At 35.5% G+C, this 20,088-nt stretch overlaps 1 protein-coding gene across 3 annotated transcripts in view; it reads left to right on the top strand.

The window, feature by feature from the left end:
- Positions 1–20,088, top strand: part of LOC110101567 (phospholipid-transporting ATPase 2) — an 82,632-nt gene that overhangs the window by 25,477 nt on the left and 37,067 nt on the right. For all 3 annotated transcript variants that reach the window (XM_028699027.1, XM_028699026.1, XM_020829521.2), the window contains exons 5-13: positions 1,767–1,859; positions 1,954–2,128; positions 2,654–2,820; positions 8,504–8,608; positions 10,141–10,238; positions 10,323–10,465; positions 17,046–17,142; positions 17,235–17,344; positions 17,450–17,614. In XM_028699027.1, the coding sequence (XP_028554860.1) occupies positions 1,767–1,859; positions 1,954–2,128; positions 2,654–2,820; positions 8,504–8,608; positions 10,141–10,238; positions 10,323–10,465; positions 17,046–17,142; positions 17,235–17,344; positions 17,450–17,614 (1,153 nt within the window). The remainder of the gene's footprint in view (positions 1–1,766; positions 1,860–1,953; positions 2,129–2,653; positions 2,821–8,503; positions 8,609–10,140; positions 10,239–10,322; positions 10,466–17,045; positions 17,143–17,234; positions 17,345–17,449; positions 17,615–20,088) is intronic.

Below are 20,088 nucleotides of genomic sequence, written 5' to 3'. Positions count from 1 at the left end.
CCCCACCTGCATTGATAAGTTATACATAAATCTTTAGCCAAACTTTACTTTTAAATTGATATTCAGTGCATCATCCATATTCATTATCCATACTATACTTGTTGCATGCTTTCTTATTCATTCATTGCATAACATGAATATGCACATAATAAGTAAAGAAAATGATCTCTTTCCAAAACATTATTAACAAGGAAAATATTTAAATGAACATAATACACCTTGATTTAAACTCACATAATTAATTTATGTAAGTGGTTAATCATACTTGAAAACTTGTAAATATATTCTTTTCTAGTCCTTTCACAAAAGATTGATCAAACCTGCATAATATCAAATCATCTACTTTCATGACTACTTTTCAAAGTGTCATTTTAAGCATTGTACATATCTAATGGTAAGATATATATTTCTTAAAATATTTGCATCACTTACCTCCTTGCCCAGTCGTCTCTTCCAATTCTCTACTTCGCACCCTTCTACGATTGTATGCCACCTCGAAACTTTCTCTTTGCATAAGACCAATAAAACCTTTTCTATCACTTCACTTCCTTCAATTTCTCTATTACGGTTATTTCTCTATTTTCCTTTCATTCCACTGCCAAAACCACTTGCCTTGTACCGCATTCACAAAACAAGCCAATTTCCTTCAAGCTTTTAACGCTATACACTACCCTTTGCTTACAGGAAGGATTTCGCCTCTTGCTACAAGGGAATATGTGAATTCCCTGTACATGATTTGCGGATCTCACTACAGACCCGGGAGAGCACCTTACTTGCTACAAGATAACTGCCAAATCTTTCTCTCGTTTGTGAATTCCGAATAAAGGAATAAGATAAATGAGTGGACCCCACTCCAAAACTGCTCTCATCCTTATCCAGCCGCCCAAATTTTGCTTTGTTGTCTACATAAAGGATTAGGGAAATGACGGCCCACCACATAACTACCATCACTCACACCCTTTGAAAGCATTCCTTTATTATATCAATAATTATCTGTTTTAACTTCAACTCTATTAGTTGTATAATTATTAAAACTTATCAATTAAACATCAACCTAACTGTATAGCATATTTTAACAAGCCATTAATATTACATTAATTCTACACTTTAGATTATAATTAAATAAACTCTAATTTTCATACCTGTATAAAAATTGGGTTTTACACCTACACTATGTAATGTCTCCAATTTAGTCTCTTTAGTCTTCAAATATGATCCAAAATTATGCCTTGACTCAGTCTTGGTAAAAAATAGTTCATTTATTGGATTATTTTAGATCATATTTGAGTCGAGGAGTTAATTGAACACATTAGATAATTGGGACTATAATGGCCTCATAGAAATAGTCAATGGATGATTTTGACCTCCCTTGTCATGCTCTTTATGTATGTTTTTATTTATTAATAAAATATAGTTAGAAGTTTGGATTCCTGAAAAAATTGCTTTTCTGTGTACAGTTTCTGGCAGAATATGTTGTTGAAAAGAATGTGAGATTTAAACATGGACACTAACAAGTGCCTTTGCATCTGTCTATTTATCAAAGGGCTGGTGTTCTTTCTGTATTTGGTTTAACCTTACTGGCCCCTTTTGTGATGGAAGGAAGCAATAATTGTATAATAATTTTTTATGCCTATGCACTTATCTGAGTAGATATTTGTTCAACGTAATGATCAGAGTGTGAACTATGTGAATTGATTGACAAACTATAATTTTTTTAATTGATGCTACTTAGACTTAATACGTGGAAAATGATTTTCCTACCCCAGACTTCTGCACTAGATGGTGAAACTGATTTAAAGACTAGAGTTATTCCCTCAGCTTGTATTGGGCTAGCTTCTGAACAGCTGCTCAAAATTAAGGTAGTTTTTCCTTTTGGATTGACAGCAGTTGATAATCTTTGTATTTTATTCTTTTTGCTATTTTATTGTATTATTATTTTTTTTTTGTGAGCAGGGTGTTATCGAGTGTCCAAATCCTGATAATGACATAAGAAGATTTGATTCAAATATGCGCTTATTCCCCCCATTCCTTGACAATGATATATGCCCTTTAACAATCAATAACACTCTCCTACAGTCCTGTTACTTGAGAAACACAGAATGGGCTTGTGGAGTCGCAGTTTACACAGGTATTCTATGATTATGATAGTTATAATATTTTAATCCATAGTGTATATATCCAATCAATAACATTCATTACTTCTTTCCTACCATTTTTTCTTCATAATATTTTTATTTAAATTCTATCTACTCATTTTATTGGTGCATATGTTGCCCTCCATTGTATATACTCGATCACCAAAGTCTATGCTTGGCATGCATTAATTTTAGTATTTTTATATCTGCAACTGTTTTTTGTATCTATGAAAAGGTTATTTTAGGTGGAATGAGTGCTTTTTTTTTTTTTTTCTAAATCAAATATTAGATATGTTTCATTGGCTTTAAGTTTTTTTTCCCTATCTTTTTCTATTCGTCTTTTCATGGTTTTACTTTTTGATTTCGTTCTGTTGGCATATATGCTAGCAAAATGATGGTAACTAATGGATTTTTGGGTTTTATCTGACGCTAGAAGTACATGCATTTGCTAATATTGCTTTAATATACATATATTTGTACAAATTTATATATGACTTTGTTTTATTTTTTCTCCCTAGGAAATGAAACTAAGCTGGGCATGAGTAGAGGCATAGCGGAGCCCAAACTCACTGCTGTTGATGCAATGATTGATAAATTGACTGGTGCTATATTTTTGTTCCAGCTAGTAGTTGTTGTTGTTCTAGGGTTCGCTGGCAATATTTGGAAGGACACAGAAGCTCGAAAGGTGATTTAAGTGCTTCTTATTGTTGATTTAAAGTTTCATGCATGGAATGAACTCTAGTTTTTTTACATATACAGTAGTTTTGCTTAGTTCGTTTAAAATAATTGTTTGTATTCACTCTTGAATTTTCTTTAATCGCTGGAAATTTAGTTGCAAGAAAAATTCTATAATATCAATTTCTTAATTGTTTTATTTTGCACTTTGTTGGCAATTGTATTTGACGTAACATGTTTAAGAAGACTTCGGAAGTATTTTGCCACTTGATTTGCTTTACTAAGCATGTTTACCATGTATAAAAACCTGTTTGTGCAGTAAGATCCCATATCTCTGCTCGAGCATTGTCTTCATTTGGAGTGTTTAAGCTAATGGTTAGGCTGAATGTGGGCTCCGAAAATTTGGCCCCGGCCTCCGCTCGCTTTTCTTTTTATTCAGCGAGGGAGTTTTAACTGATAAGTTCCGAGGTAAATTTTGGAAGGCAGATGGGTTTGTAGATAAGACACTACCCAGAGATTTCGCCCTCATTTTGCGAGGACTTTATGATCTGAGTTCTGGTTTCCTATAGGCGCAAGCCCATATAGTTAATTACCCCTCCTAATCACGAGAGAGAACTTTCGATTAAGGCTAGTCGTCAATCAGATACGTAGAATATACGTGTTATCTGGCATATAGTAGCAGCATGGGTTTGAAGAGTTGGGTTTGGATTTGGAATTTGAAGGGTTGAAAAACTTGGAGATTTGATATTTAAACATAGAAATTACACCATCTTGCACTTAAAGCGGATGGTGGGGGAATGGATGATGGGCCCAATCAAGATCACATGGTTCCGTCGTTCCGGGCCATCATGGTCCCTGGTCTACTTAGTCAGAGGAGGTAGTCGACCCAACCTGACAGAAGGATCCTTGTCGGCAGCCATGGGTTGCTTCGTCCAAGGGAACCTTGTAGACCTGGGGTGAATGTTTGTCTAAGGGGACAAATTTAAATCCGCCTTAGCTTACAGAGGGCTTTGTGCCCTATCGATCATATCATATTGATTCATATCTCAAGGATTTAACGCCATTAAGGAGCGTATTGGCTCTGGCCATAACCGCTATCTGTGGTACCATTTGGCGGCAAAACCACTCGGTTCAGAGGGCCTCGGGTCATAACCGTTTACCTGCAGTGCCATTTGGCAGCGAAACTGTCGGTTAGAGGACACGTACCACGTCCTTACTGGCAAGAGATTGTTTGAGAATGGATCCTAGTAATATTTTCTACTAGGCATTTGGCTCTTTGTGAGCTGAAGTAAATTTTAATTTGTCCGCCATGGCAAACTATTGCGGAGGGTGGATGAATTTTGCTTTAAGCGTTGGGATGGATGATTTCAATTTTAAATATTTTGGATTTTGGCAATTTTGTGGAGTTTTTGGATTTTGAGATTTTTGTGGAGTTTTTTAGGATTTTGGTTTTTTTTTTTTTTTGGATTTGGACTTTGTGGAGTTTAGATTTTCTGACATTTGGATGTAATTTGAAAATATTTGTGAGCCCCTCCGGTTGAGATAACCAATCAATGCGGCCATCATCGGGGTGTTGTGGGGGTCATTTCTTTTTATGGATTGAACCTTGTCAACTCTGTCGAGCTATCGACAAAGGATCGAGTTTTGTAGGCTTTGAGCCTTTATTAGTGAATTCATATTGTTGTAGGCCTTGATGGCCTAATATGAATATTTTAAAGCAAATATACCGGTCGCCACGACTTTATATTTGCTTAATGGTTCGAACCCTATCGACTTCTATTGACCCGTATAGAAGGATCGGTTTCGAACCTAAATTCACTTGTCAACCCGCGCAGCATCCCTAGACATCACGTGTGTACCAATAACACGCTCGCAGGGGCCCATGCGGGTATTTGATTACATTTACCCCTTTTAGTGTGCCTATGTGTATACAAACTATTGTGCACGTGCGGGGTATTCTTGGAATAGACGCCTTATGTCTGCTTGTACGAATGTTGCAGATCCAGTGGCGTGGCGTTGTAAATCGTAGACGCCTTTTGTCTGCTTGTATAAGTGTTGCAGATCCGGTGGCGTGAAATAACAGCTTATGGATCAGTTGTTTGCTGCTTTGTACAGGTAGACTGTCGTGCACTATTTGTTGATTTTTGTAGGCGGGTCATAGTGCACTAACTAATCTCCTGCCTCTCGGTTGTAGAAGCTCATAGGGCTTGTACTTGTTGTATATCAAATTTCTCCCGCTTGTGAGAGACATATGCATCTACTTGCCACTGCCTGATTATAGACTGCATTAGTATCTTAACACTTGTGGCAGACGCCTGGTATCCTTCTTGTAGATGACATATTGTATGCAAAGCGGGTCTTCTACAAACTCTCGTAGGCATTTGCATTTGTTATACGTCTGTTTCTGCATTAGAGAACCAGTGTATTTGACCCATGTGGAATTATCGTCGACGATGCATTCTGCTTGTGAACATCTCATATTACATATGAATTGCTATGATTTGTTGAGGTTCAGTGCATTTTATCTGCTAATTACTCATCGTACCCACATATGTACCTTACTATACATATGATACATCTTCCATCATTGGTAGTAAAAGTTCACATCCGCTACAATCTTCTATCTTATTCATGTAGAAAATCTGTCACACTAGTGATGTGTTCATCAACACTACTTGTAGATAAGATCATTGTATGAATGAAGAGTTTTACATGTTAACTTGTAGGAGCTCGTATACTTTGCCGGTATGTTACCCTTGTTTGTACCTTTGCTTGCATGTTGAATTGTTGTTGATAATGGATACATTCATATGTAAATCTTTTATGAATATCTCCATTGTAACTATCTTCTGCTCAACAAATTCATATCACTTGCTCTTATGAGTGAGATATAGAGATTCTATTCACCATAGGTTATTGCTCATGATTTATTTGTTGATGCTTGTAGGAAAGTTGAGCTTGTAGTTCTTTGTTCAAGTCCCAAACAATGTCACTCAGTTCAAGTTCAAATTTTGCATTCAAGCAAAGTTTTCACATTCCTTAGACCAAATTCAGATCCAAGTTCTATTCATTGATGTTTGTTTGGATGCTCAAGATTTATTCATTGAACTTTTCCATTTTGATTGCTCATTCATTGAACCAAGATCTTATTTCATATGCTTCAAGTCTTCTATCATTTATTTGAATTCCTTTGAGTCACCTTCTATCATTTGCATGATTGCGAACAATTGGATTTAAGGCCCAATTTCTTGTGACTGTTAATCTTGTTGTATATTCAAGTTTGTTCAAAATGAGCTCAAAGCCCTTTGTATTTGGTCCAAATTTGGATTCAAATGCTCTTGCATATGATTCAAAACCTTGTGATTGTTCAAGTATCAAGTTCTTATTCTAGCTCAAGTCAAGTCTTTTGTAGCCTCTTGAGTTCAATCAAATTTTAGCTCTTCGTTCTTCTCATTTGATTTTTAGATCAAATGTAGGCTCAAATCTTATATTTTCAAATGTATTTGAGTTTAGATTTTCTTAAGTCAATTGATTCAAGTCCACAAGTTCATTGTCTTCTCAAGTTCAAAGGCTCACAAGTCCGAGTCCAAGTTCAATCATCCTTTGAGTTCAACCAAGTCCAAATAAAACATTATGTTCACCCGAAATTTCGGCAGCCTTCCGCCATCTCCTCCGTTTAGGGGAAAACTACGGAAAATTGGGCCTTTCCCACCACGCTAAGAAAAGCGTGCATGGCAGATGCCCTCTTTCAAGGACACCGCGGCCGTGTAATTTTTCGATCTCCCACCACGCTAAGAAAAGCGTGCATGGGTATTTTTTTTTGTAAAAAAGTATTTTTTTATTTTTGAAAATATTTTGTAAGCAAGGCAGTTATTTCCCTACAAGCGGGTACTTATGGGTATCCCCGCTTCGTCGTGCGCATCGCACCGGGATCCCTTCCCACCACGCTAAGAAAAGCGTGCATAGGCGGGGTTTCCAAGGCGATACGAACTTCGAAGAAGGAATTTGGGTGATTACCCGCTTCGTCGCAAATGTCGTGACGCACTCCCTCCCACCACGCTAAGAAAAGCGTGCATAGGCGGGGTTTCCAAGGCGATACGAACTTTAAAATTAACTAATAATTATTATTAATTTTGATTAAAATTAATCAACATTAATTTTAATCAAAACTATATTTCCTCTCTCCATTTCCTCGGCGGCTTCACTGGATTTGGCGGAAGAAGGGCACGAAAGGGAGAAATTTACCTTCATAACCAGCGAACTCCTGTTGTTGCTTTCGCTCAAAATGTTATAACTTCCGATCCTAGCAGGAAAGGAAAGTTGTCGGATGAGCAAAGCCTGCCAACAGAGGAGGAGGTAGGTCGGCCCTTCCCTCTCTCTCTTCCTCTCTCTCTCTCTCTGCGGATCGGGAGGCGACGAAAGGTGGAGGTCGAAGGACCGAGAGATGGGAGGAGGAAGCTGCGGGATTTGGAGGAGTTCGGGTTAGGTGGAAATGTTCGGCCGGAAGGTGGAGTTCGGGGAGCAGGCCGAAGAGGAGGTCGGAGCTTGTGGTCGGCTCTCTGGACGGGATCGGACGGAGCAGTGGATTTCGGGAGGTGAAGCCGAGACCGGGAGAGAAGTCGTGTGGAAGTGGAACGAGAAAAGAGCTGCCCTAACGCTCCATTTGGTTCGGTATTTAACGAAGTCTGGGGTCGTTCGATCGAGGCGGATCGCTGGATACCCGGGATGTTTCGGCGCCGCTTGCAGAGTTGTCACGGGATTTCATGCTGGATTTCCGGCAATATTTGTGGATCCGACGGGTTCATTCCCTTTTTTTGTATTGCATGGAGGTCAACACTGAAGGTGCTTGTCCTACTGATTGCATTAATCTGTTCCCCCAATTTCTGTTTGCCTATCAAAATTTGTTGAACATGCCTTTGCTTTCCATTAATGATTTCCTATTGATCTCTTCTAGTTCTCTTCACATAAACAGCTAACTTAAAAATGGAAATTGTCACTAAAAACTTATGTTGATCAAAGTGATGTGATCTTTATGAACAAATAAATATTCAGTTTAAATGTGGTTTCATTTGTTTAGATTGTTTCCGAACAATTAGGAATTTTTTTATCTTGAATGGCATTGGATGCACATACTTTTTTTTTCCGAACAATTAGGAATTTGTTTATTTGTTTCCAGAACAGAATTTACTTATTTGTGCAAACATATCACCAATATTGTTGATCGACTATTTACCAGGTTGCAATGGTTTGGCTTGCTATTGCGGAGAACATAGAGATGGCTTGTTTATTAAAACTTTAATGCAATACTTGCATACAAAGTCCTTAGAATAGGTGTTTAACTTTGTGTTACTCTTTATTCTGGAGTTGGTTTTTTGATACTTAATGGCGTCCGATTATTCTGGTTTAGCTTGAAAAATATTTGTTTCATTTGATGTAGAGGGAAATCCTTTTACTACAAGGTTTCTGAATTAGTGTGTAAATACTTTTAATTTTGCAATCAGTAACCTTCATATTTTTTTTTCGTGAAGCTCTCTCATCTAAGTCGATCATGCATTTAAGAATCTTAGGATGCAAAACTGGAATGTAGTATTCCATGTTTGATAGTTTGATTTTTTAAAATTGCAGTCCTTATTGGTTACTGTTCTTTTACTTATTCAGAACTTTTTCCTGATGAAAATTGTTCTCTCATGTAGCAATGGTATGTTATGTATCCGAGTGAAGGACCATGGTACGAACTTTTGATAATCCCTCTGCGATTTGAACTTTTATGTTCAATCATGATTCCTATATCAATTAAGGTACATGAAAGCAACTTTTCTTCCCATTCTTGTTACTCTCTTTTCCACCTTGATATCTAATTAATCTGTTGATTCATTTAGTAAAATTTCTGTGTTGCCATTTATATGTCAACATGATTTGATTATGACCACTAATACTTCTTTTTCTTTTAAAATCAATTTCCTAATTACATTGACATGAAGTTTATTAATTTGAAATTTAGAGAAGGCTTGTTAATGCTTCAAGCAGTCCCAAAATTTTCAGTCTTAAGCTAATAATTTTGCAGAAGTAAACTCGATTAAATTTGATAAAAGTGAGATAAACTAGTATATATATATATATATATCTCAAGGCATTTTGAGCTGATTGTTTCATCTCCTTTAGAATTGCAATGAACCTAAGTGGAAACTTCATGTACGCGATGAAGTTGTCTCAAATTTATCCTGAACCAGTTTAGGTGATACAAATTACTCATTCCGTGAATATTTGGATGGCTTGTCAGGTCAAAATTTAGTTACACTAACTTTGTCCATGATTATTAGATGTCTGTTGTCAAAATTTAGGCACACTTGAAGCTTTGTTGACATTTTTTGTATGTTTTTTTGGCTGATTGCTGTTAGACCGGTCCACTGGACCGGTTCAGCCGTCCAGGCGGGAGCGTGATTCTATACCTTCTTTCTTATCACGTTTTCATTACAAATATTGACCAGTCAGTTTGGGCAAGGTTACTGCATTGAAGTCCTATAAGGAGAAGCTCAATGCGGTCTAAACCTCTTGATTCTAAAACATTCATTTTCTCATTGTGATTTTGGTCAGCCCTCAAGATTAGTTCTACCGTAAGAAGAGGTTTTCCGCTTAAATTGCACGTGGCTTTGCTATGTGAATGAAGCTTCCTCCTGTTAATGATCAATGTCTTGTACTTACATAAGGACGCTGGCCTAAAAGAAATAGCTATCTTTTTTCATCCAGAAGTGATGTGAAAGAAATTCTTTTCATAAAGCTTTTCCGTAGTTGGGATTAATGGCTTGTGTCAAATGTAACTCATATAAATTAGAATTTGTACCATTCTATTTTATTGATAGGTGACCAATTTTTGATGGCTGTGTTAAAGCTATATGGTGTAGGCTCTCATCTACCACTTTGGATGAACAATCACGTAGTAGGCTTTGGTATTCCCAGCTGCAGGAATTTTTTTTAACATTGAGTTTTTCCCTAGCCTTAAATCCTCCATAACATATTTTGACCTTCAGCAACAATGTTCTGTCCCTCAGTCTGGTCCTACCATTATACTGACTTTCTTAAATGAAAAGGAAGGCCTTTAAGAGTGAATATTTGAAAATTCTTGATATTCGCTAAATCCAGACACAATTACACCAGTTTTCAGTTAGTTTTGTTTGATATTTTTGTTTTAGCAATGAGTCAAGTAATTCTTTTGTGCATCTACGCTTTGAACATGCCTTTTTAAGTGTTTTTGTTAATTTTAAAAATGTTTGGCAGGTTATAAAAAAAATTAATATTCTGTTTTTATGGACACAAACTTCTAATTTTTCAGGTTTCTTTAGATCTTGTGAAGAGCGTATATGCAAAGTTTATTGAGTGGGATGAAGAAATGCTTGATCAAGATACTAATACCCCAGCACATGCTGCAAAGTTTGTTGCTCTTACCTTTAATGTGCTAAGTGCTACTAAAATTTTCCGTCCAATCTTTTGCTCTTAAATGTCTGTTTATTCCAGCACAGCAATTAGCGAGGATTTGGGACAAGTTGAATACATTTTAACCGACAAAACTGGGACACTAACAGAGAATAGAATGGTCTTCAGGAGATGCTGTATTAGTGGTATATCTTATGGGAATGAAAATGGTGATGCTTTGAAAGGTTAAGCCTTCTATCTTAAATAATTTACTTCATTAATTTCATTGGAACATTTGTATAAACAAGTAGATTCGCTAATTTCTTAACTTTGACAATTGGAGGCTATGATATAACAATTTGTTGGTAGAAACTTCTCTTAAACATAGAATTGCATAGAATGAATTTAAATCTCCATTTGATTTACTTAATAATGCATTGAATATAGAACTTCATGTAGCAATATAACTTTGTCCTTGTTTTGACTATAGTGCAATATCTCATACCTTAATTGGCTCTGTGCTTGATTATTCTGCTTCCATACATCATCTTTGCTTAGCTGGTGATGCATAGGAGGATTCTCATTTATTCTTTTTTAGCTGTAGTTGCTTGTGATTTTATAATAGCAGTGAATGTTGATTTTAATTAGAAGATAGAGGATTATTTGAAAGTTTTCTCCAGATCTATGAGTCATGAATTAAAAAAAGAAGGATAGCGGAATATTATGAACCTTGGAAGTAGGATTTGTGTGAATATGCATTAAGATTTATGAGAACTAGGGAAAAGTATGAAATTTATTTCAAGTATGAAGCTTACGCATATGGAAGTATGCTGGATTAATTTTGCATATTGATTTAGACAAACATAGGGTCTTTATTTCTTTCTCACCAGTTTACTGGATTACTACTTTTTTACAAGCACATGATATGATGCGATGGTATTGGATACAAGCATAGCAATTTATCATCACTTGAAGAAACTCTATTTGGACAATCCAACACATGGGACTCTATGCTTCCTAATTTGGCCATCCTTATATTATCCTTTTTGCCCCACCTAAGTTAAGTGCTCTAGATTTTCATCTCCATTTATTCTTTAGCATTATTGATGTGAATCATGTAGGAGTTGCTTGCGGAAATTAAGATGATAATTAAATAAAGCGTTACCACCACAAAGTTATCACCAATAAAATAAAGGATTAAATAAATTCTAAGTATGCAATTTGCTTAGGCGAAGATGTGCTTTGAAGTAACCAAACAATTCAAATAACATCCAATGATAAAAGAAATACTTAAGTGCTCATAACAAAATCCTACGCTTAATAATGAGAAAATTCACCTCGAGCACCTTCTCACTCATTCACTCTTGGCTTTAGCGACGAAGAAAGAACCATACAAGGATGGAGAGCACCACTAGGAGAAGGAGACGAAGGTCTTCGTTATCGGAGAGGCAGCCGCCGGTGGAGGTGGTGGTGGATAGCGTCCGGTGATTGTCCAAACGTAGTCTTGGAATTGGTTGTCGACGACGTCCACGAGAGTGGGAAGGATACGATTCAAATAGTCCTCAACCGTGTCGTCGGAGCCAAATCTGACGTCGAAGAATGATGAACGGGTGATGTGGATGTCGCCTTAGATATCGAATACCAATCCGCATTCAATTTCGGGATCCGCCATTCATAGTGGGATTGAATGGGAAGAAGAAATAGAGAGGTGGAGGAGCTTGCCGTGAGATAGGGAGAGGGACGGGTGATGGAGCTGTGACCTTGGAGGAAGGAGGGATGCCGTCGGTGGAGTGGGGAGGAGAAGGGGGCGGATGAGCTATGAGTTGGGATTTGGAGGGAGATCTTGTTTTGAGAAAATCTGAATTTGAATTTCAGATTTTCTTTGATTTGCTCACGGGGAGGAGGGGGCTGGGCAAGGGGACGGTGGGCTGGCCTGAGCCGGCGGCAAGGAGGAGGGGGAAGCCGACGGGTTTTGGGGGATTTGGTTGGGTCGGCTGGTAAGGGAGACGAGAAAGGGGAGGGGAAGAGGTAGGGTGTAGGAGGTGAGGTGGAAAGAAGAAAACAAGAAAAAAATAAGATAAGACCAAGAGCTCACCTATGTGGGCTGTTGGGTATTCCGATTGGAGCCTCTCTTAGGTCTCCTCTCTTTCTCTTAAGCTCTCAAGCAAGAAGAAGAAGAATGACAATCTCAAAATTTTTATTAATCCAACATTAACCTCATACAAAGTAGAAGACCTCTCTATATAGGTCTCATCAAAAGAAAATAGCATGACTTAAATGCCCAAAGGGCTACAACAATGACTAAACATCCATAAGGGTAAAATAGTAAACTGAACTGAAATTAAAAGATACATGGAAAACATCAGAAATATAAGCTCCTAATTGTAGCCGTCGATCTACGATTCCTTCGCCGGTAGACTTTCCTAAAATGTCTGTCGATGACCTCATCAATTATGATTAAAAGTTTTCAAATTCCAATTAATGAGTTTAATCTTAGTTTTTGGATTAAAACTTTTGTTACTTTTAATCACATTTATGATTCTTTGTTTTTGGATTAAGACCTCTCTTAGAATCAATCCTTTTCGACCTAATATCAATCCTTAGAGACCTTTTCGTTTGTGCTTGTGACAGACACTAAATGACGACTTTTTGGTTGATATTTGAGGTTAACCCATTTTAAGTTTTTAACCCCCCTATAGTTAGTCTAGAGTGTAATAAAGAGGTGGAATTTGAATATACCTATTTTTTACTGACACCCATTTTGAACTACTTTTATCAGAATTAGGTGAGTAGGAAGTAGCTTATTCAGACTATCTTAGCATCACAAGTTTTATATAAAATAACATGAAACATATTTAAGATAACTCAAATAAAATACAAACCTTCAATAAAATACAGAGCTTCACTAAAGTTTTTATAATTCATTTACATACTCAAAAGTGTATGTATAATTACTACTCCGATATCTTTGTATACCAAAAAGATGTATGTACACAAAAATTTTAGTCACCCTTTTTTCTAGTGCCATACTAGCTCATTTTCCTTTCATGCAGTACAACTACTGTTAATAAGCTTGAGCTCAATGATATATACAATCAATTTATGAGAGAAAATAATGAACTTTTTAGCAATTAATTTAAAATACATAAATTTCCATATTAAACCTAAGAAACGCATAACATCACTTTCTGTAAACACCTTTATACAAGTCATATGATGGCTAATCTTTTGTACCCTCCTAACTATCCAATTCAATATTGGGTATGAATTCTTAACTTTTAGAATTGAAGCTGCTCTCTCATTCAAAGTTGAGTTTGATTTCCCATTTTTAGAATTTTGAGAGTATAGACTTACCTCATCAATTTTTTGCCTTTACTTGTGTTGGTCTATCTCACATATATGACTTATTTTAACTTTACAATATCATTCATTTTTTACAATCATATAATGTGCTATTATATTTATTACTTAATGAATCAACAACTTCATACATGAATAAACTGGAATGAAATGTTATCATAAACATAATAAGTGTGAGGTTGCAAATATATTAAATTTTACTATTTCCTATGACATCGTTTGAGTATCTCATCTCGTTTTTCAGAATAGTAGGATAAACTGGTTCATCTATAGTACTCGATTGCTTTTTCTTTTGTATACTATCTAAAACATAAGTTTTCTTTATTTATGCATGCATACATGTAGCATATAAAAATACCACAATTTATATAAAACTTTACCTGGAATGAACTCATTCAACCCAAAATCTCACCTCTTACTCCCTTCTTCCTCTCTACTTCCCTTCTTTTTTTTTTCTTTATTATTTTCTGAATTTTCTTATCTTCACCTTATTGATTTTAGCACAAAGACATGAATTTCAGCAACCATTATTACCTAATATAAACAAACAACAATGCCCTTACCAGCCCTTACGTTTTCCTTTTCCTTTTCCTCACTAGTTTATGTAATTACAGCTGATTTCAATAATGTACAACAGCCCTATGCTGTAATTTCAGCAGATCTCAGCAAAATACAGATTTTTCACACAATGAGTTCAGCGCCAAATACTGATTTTAGCAACTATAGCCCTTACCTCAGCTGAATTAAACAATAGTCAACTGATTTCAGCAATCTTTGTCACGACCCGGCTCGGCTAGCCCGAAATAACAGGGCGGGAACAGTCGGTCATACGGAAAACACATGTAAACCATAATCAATTTCATTTAACTTTTATAACTGAACATGAACATCATCCAAAAATAATAAGAAAGAGCCATTAAAACATCATCTGTAAGTTTTCTAAATTTGTTTCTTTTCATCACAATAACTAAAACATAAGCATCAACAGTTACACAAACTCCAACAAACTTTATAGATACAAACCACTAACTCAAACTTATAACAGAAAACACAAAAACCTTTCTTTCTGAGGTCCTCTACGACGGTAGGTGTACTGTCGCCTCGTTGCCATTACTTTCCAGATGGTGCTCCTGAAAAAGATTCTCATAATCAAGGGTGAGCTTACTCGCTTAGTAGGTAATTCATGTCTTTCATAAAAATTTACATAAAATCAAAATAAAGCATCTTTTCATAATAAAACATTAAACGAAGGTCAAACTTACATAAGTTCATAACATTACTTATAAGAAATCTTTTCATAATATATTTTTTTCTTTCCTCAATCATAAACCTTTCATTTACCTTTTTTTTAAACATAAACTTTTACTTGCGTAGAGAACATAACATTATCATTTGGTCATTCTTTTACCATTGGCTCGTTAACGAGCCTCCTTTACCATTTAGCTCTTTCGAGCCCCTTTACCATTTGACCCTTTCGAGTCCCTTTACCTTTTGGGCACTCTGCATCAGCATGCACAATCTTATATTATAATTTCTTTCAGCATATGCGTAATGTGAATAATTGTGAATCAAAACTCATTTGTTCAAAGCATGAAAACATTAAATCTAAACATAATATGAAAGATCGCTAACTTCATGAAATAAAAGATTAGAATATGTTATTTGTCAAAAATGAAATTCATAAATTGTGTAACATGAAAAATTCCAACTATTTGCATTGAATAAAAGATCAAAATATAATTATGAAATTTTTTCAATAAACATGAATACCTACCTTCACTTAAGCACCGTACGTCCTTAGTATTGCTGACAAGTTTCGATCCCTCAAAAATCACCACCTAATAAACACAAAATAAAAATCAACTAAAATTATTTCCTGAAGCTTTAAATAAATTCCCACTTGTCTAAACCCTTCGTTTATCCTTAATTGTTCCTTACGACGATTAATAAATTTACATTATTTAACCTTAATTTTCGGATTTAATTAATTAGGAAATTACTAAAAATGAAATTTTCACTAAAAACTTAAAATTTTTCCTTAGAAACATTTCTAAAACCCTTAGAAACCACTTTTGTAAAGATGTCTTAAGAAAATTAAATTTTAGATCTAAACCCTAATTTTTGAATTTAAAAAATTCTCAAAGGAAACTTCGTTTCTACCGTTAAAATACTCCCCTATTGATTCCGTAAAGAAAATTTGAAAGAAAACACATTTTTGGAAAAACCATAGATTTTCTTTTTTCAAATAACTTGAGATTTAGATGGATTTAGAAGGATTCGCTTTAAATAAATCATACCTTTGTAATCCTCTTATCGTCATCTTCGATTTGCACTAAATTTCTTGACGGAAAATCACTGCCGGCGACGTGCCCGTCGCCCTTAGCCCGTCTGCCCGTACGCTCCTTCGTCCGCTCGGTTTCAGTTTGGCCGAATGAAATTAGAGGGGGGAAAGGGTTCGGTTGCTATATTAGAGAGAAAGGTGATTGCCAAATGACTCATATACCCTCACTTAAACAATTCCAGCATTTTTTTTCTTAGGGGTATATTTGGCATTTAGAGACTTCATAATTTTTATTTCTCAAAATACATAAAATTAACTATAGGTTCTATATATCAAATCGATCAGAATTTTATAAAATTATTTTCGTCAAATTCCGTTAACCTTGATTTTTTCACTTAAGTTTCGTCGTGACGCATCGAAATGCGTGCGGCGACCTACGATCGTCGTTTTCGAGTTTTACAATCATAACTTCAACAAATACTATTTCAGAAATAATACTAGCTCTTTTATGTTTTTCCTTACCTCTACTCTATGATATTTTCCTTCATAGCAGCTGTAAGCTGCAACCGCCCCAGCAAACAGCTCCAGCCTCCTTCTCCAGCTCCCCGCTCACCCACGGCTTCAGACTTCGGAGGACAGACAGTGGAAGAAAGGAAATGAAATGTTAAGGCTTCAGTGCTTTAACTTAACCTATATAATGTTATTATGCTATAATGCATTTTCCCGTAACACCTTCATCCTCTTCTAGCCGTAGGATCTCATCAACCAATGCATGCTTGGCTAAGTGGTTTAGCTACAGTAGATGCATTTAATATTTTAATTAAATCAACTTAAATGAAATATTACATAACTGTACTGTTAATTGAGTATTACTAAATTTTTAATTAACTATTACTCAAGTATTAAACAACTATTTATTGAATTGCTATACATCTATAAAATTAGATTAATATTTTACATTTCTATATGTCAAAATGCTCAAAATTAAAAAGAGAATTTAATGAAAATAAATTAATATTTAGAGGAAGTTTATGCTTACATTTATTTTGAACATTTTGGATATCGTAAACCCAACTGTTCTATGTTTTAATTATTCGTTTATGGTTTCATTTCATTTGGTCCTTGAATTCTGCCAATCTACTGCATTTTAACAGAAGTAACCGTGTGACCTTTTTTCTAGATAGATGCTGCATTTCTCCATGCTATTAGCAACAATGTCCCTGATGTTATCAGATTTCTCACTGTAATGACAATTTGCAACACAGTAACACCAATTAAAAGGTGACACACAATGTATTTTCCTTGTGGGCCAGCTTTTACTCTTGTTTACTGTTATTTTGTGATGCTTTGTTTTTTTGTTTTGTTTCCTGCAGTACTGGTGGAGCAATGACATATAAGGCACTATCTCAGGATGAATATGCTTTAGTAAATGCTGCTTCTCAGTTGCATATGGTCCTAACCAACAAAAGTGGAAATATTCTTAGTAGGAGATTCCCACTTTAATCCTGTGGACAACTTTTTTTTGTTTTTATTTCTTGATGAAGAATATCTGCAGTTACTGAATTATATTTTTAAATGACATACTCAGAGGTTAACTTCAGGGGTGTAGATCTGCAATATGAAATATTAGACATTCTTGAGTTCACATCAGATAGGAAAAGAATGTCTGTTGTTGTCAAGGACTGCCAGAATGAAAAAATAATCCTCTTGTCCAAAGGGGCAGATGAAGCTATTTTTCCTCATGCTTCTGCTGGTAAAGTTCAATGTTTTTAGAGGAACTAAAGTTTGCTTTCATAAATATTAGTTTTGTTACATTCTTTTGAATTATTCCTATTTTGCATTGGAGATGTATGGAATACCTTGTGGTGAAACTATTAAAAGGTGGTACTGATTTTAATGGAAATAAATTAACCTCACAAATGAAATTGGATTTCAAGATGGTATAAATGTTAACTTTGACACCAATTCGATGTGGGCCTTAAATGTTTTTAGTTGAAGGCTCTATATTCATTATCAGTTTTCTATTGCATTTTGTTTCCTTTCTCTTAATTTTTTTGTCTAGAAGAACTTTAGTATTGGTTAGGTTTATTTGTGGGCCCCAGAAATATTCATTCTAGAGTTCACATCAGAGGGCCCCGGTTATAACCGTTTATTTGTGGTGTTATTTGGCGGCAAAACCACCGGTTACAGGACACTTGTCACGTCCTTATTGGCAGGAGATTGTTTGAGAATGATTCATAGTGATATTCTCTTCTAGTCATTCACTCTTTGTGAACTGAAGTAATATTCAAATTTATCCTCCTTGACAAACTGTTGTGGGCCTACCCCACGTAGTGGGATAAAGGCTTGTTGTTGTCGTTGTTTATGTTATTTATTTCGATTAGATATTATTTTTTTTAAGAGAAATAGATTTGAAATTTTTATTTGAACTTGAGCGCTGAACAATTAACTTTGAAATTTAGAGGTATTAACTTTGAAATTTTGGGGCATTCAACATGACCAACATTGGCGTTTTATGGGTATTGTCATTTTCTTAGTTGAATCTTGTCAACTCTGTTTGCTTGCTAATAAATGATCAAATTTAGCTCCTAATTTTTAGAGTTATCGTAGAAATAACATAATGAGAGTATGTATCATAATAAATGAATTTTCTTTATAGAAGACCTTGAAGGTCTAATATGAGCTTATAAAACGAAATACTTCAGTTAATTCACTGAGTGTTGGTATTGAGAATTTGTATTTTGGTTATGATTTTTTTATTATAAGAGCCCATGAATGCCTAATATGAATGTATAAAATTGAATACTCCGATCGACACTATAACCGTGTATTTGTTTGTTGGTTCAAGTCGTGTTAACTTTGGTCCACTCATAGGGGGGATCGGATTTGAACGTAAGTTCACTTTTGACCTGCACAACATTCTCAGTCCTCGGGTTTGAAAATTGAGCGTAGTGGTCGGAGCACATGAGGGTATCTTAAATTTCATTTTAAATGATATTATGCATGGTAGCATATTTGCACGATATGTTAGTACATTTTTCAGAGTAGTTGATTTTCATCTAATTTATTATTTTTATTAGTTCGCGCAACATGCTTAGAAGTCACGTATATGTCACGCTCGTCGGGGCTCATGCGATAGCATGCTTCATTTGCATGGCACATAATATACTTATGTAATGCATTTACACATTGTGTGGTGCACTTGTATGAAGCACTTGCACAATTCAGTTGCACATTTGCATGATCAACTATATGTGCATGTTATTTAGTGCTCTCGTATAGTGCATTGATATGATTAAAGCACTTTAGTGAGGGTCGTATGACTCGTGACATGTAATAGTGTTCTATTTTATTTCTTTTCAAAGATAAATGTTCACATGGTGTACGACACATTCACAGGGCACGTACGAATCTCTTTACTTTAGCAGCTAGCGTGTACGCTACCAAAACACTTGTGTACCCTTGACTCTAATCATTTTGTATTTTGAGTTTAGCTTAGCAGGTCCCATAAGGGACCAATTTCTCGGGTTATAAATAAAGAACTCGACCTTAGTTAATTTCAATTTAGAGTGTGCACTGCTAAGGAATTTGAGTGTGTGCGCGAGCTTAGAGATAAGGCAAAAAGTTTAGATTATGATTGTGTTGGTTGACGAGCAACAAAATTTTTTTGTACAAGTTCATTGTAAAACCCATTTTGTTGAAGTTTACTTTTCATTCATCTTTTGCTTTTCAACATTTGCAAATTATGTTTTTGTGCATGTTTGATTTCTTGTTGAATTAGGAGCTAGATTAGGTTTTAGATTTGTTAAATTTTGTTTAAGTCAATTATTTTTTTGTAAATTTCGGTAGCACCCCGGTATCGTCCCCTCGTAGGGGGCTTCATTGGGGTGCTAAGCCTTCCCGTCTGCCAAGAAAGACGGTCACGATAGATGTTGGGTTACATCGCGACCAAAATTTTATTTTTCGCCTGCCAAGAAAGGCCGCAACCGATATTCAAGTACTTGTTTATAAATCATAACATTTTCCTGCCTGCTAAGAAAAATAGTCATATGTACTTAATTTCATTGAACAAATTTGTCCGCTTGCTAAGAAAAGCGATCACGTGTAGTTAATTTCATGCAAACAAATTTTCTCGCTTGCTAAGAAAGCGGTTACAAGTAGGGTTGTAAGTGAGTCAAGCAGGCTCTCTTTAACGAGCTCGCGAGTCGAGCTTATCAAGCCACAAGT

This window comes from Dendrobium catenatum, unplaced genomic scaffold, assembly GCF_001605985.2.
Source record: "Dendrobium catenatum unplaced genomic scaffold, ASM160598v2 fragScaff_scaffold_1209, whole genome shotgun sequence".
In the NCBI taxonomy this organism is placed as follows: Eukaryota; Viridiplantae; Streptophyta; class Magnoliopsida; order Asparagales; family Orchidaceae; genus Dendrobium; species Dendrobium catenatum.
Note: the sequence above shows the minus strand (reverse complement) of the source record. Positions and strands in the feature narration are given on the sequence as shown.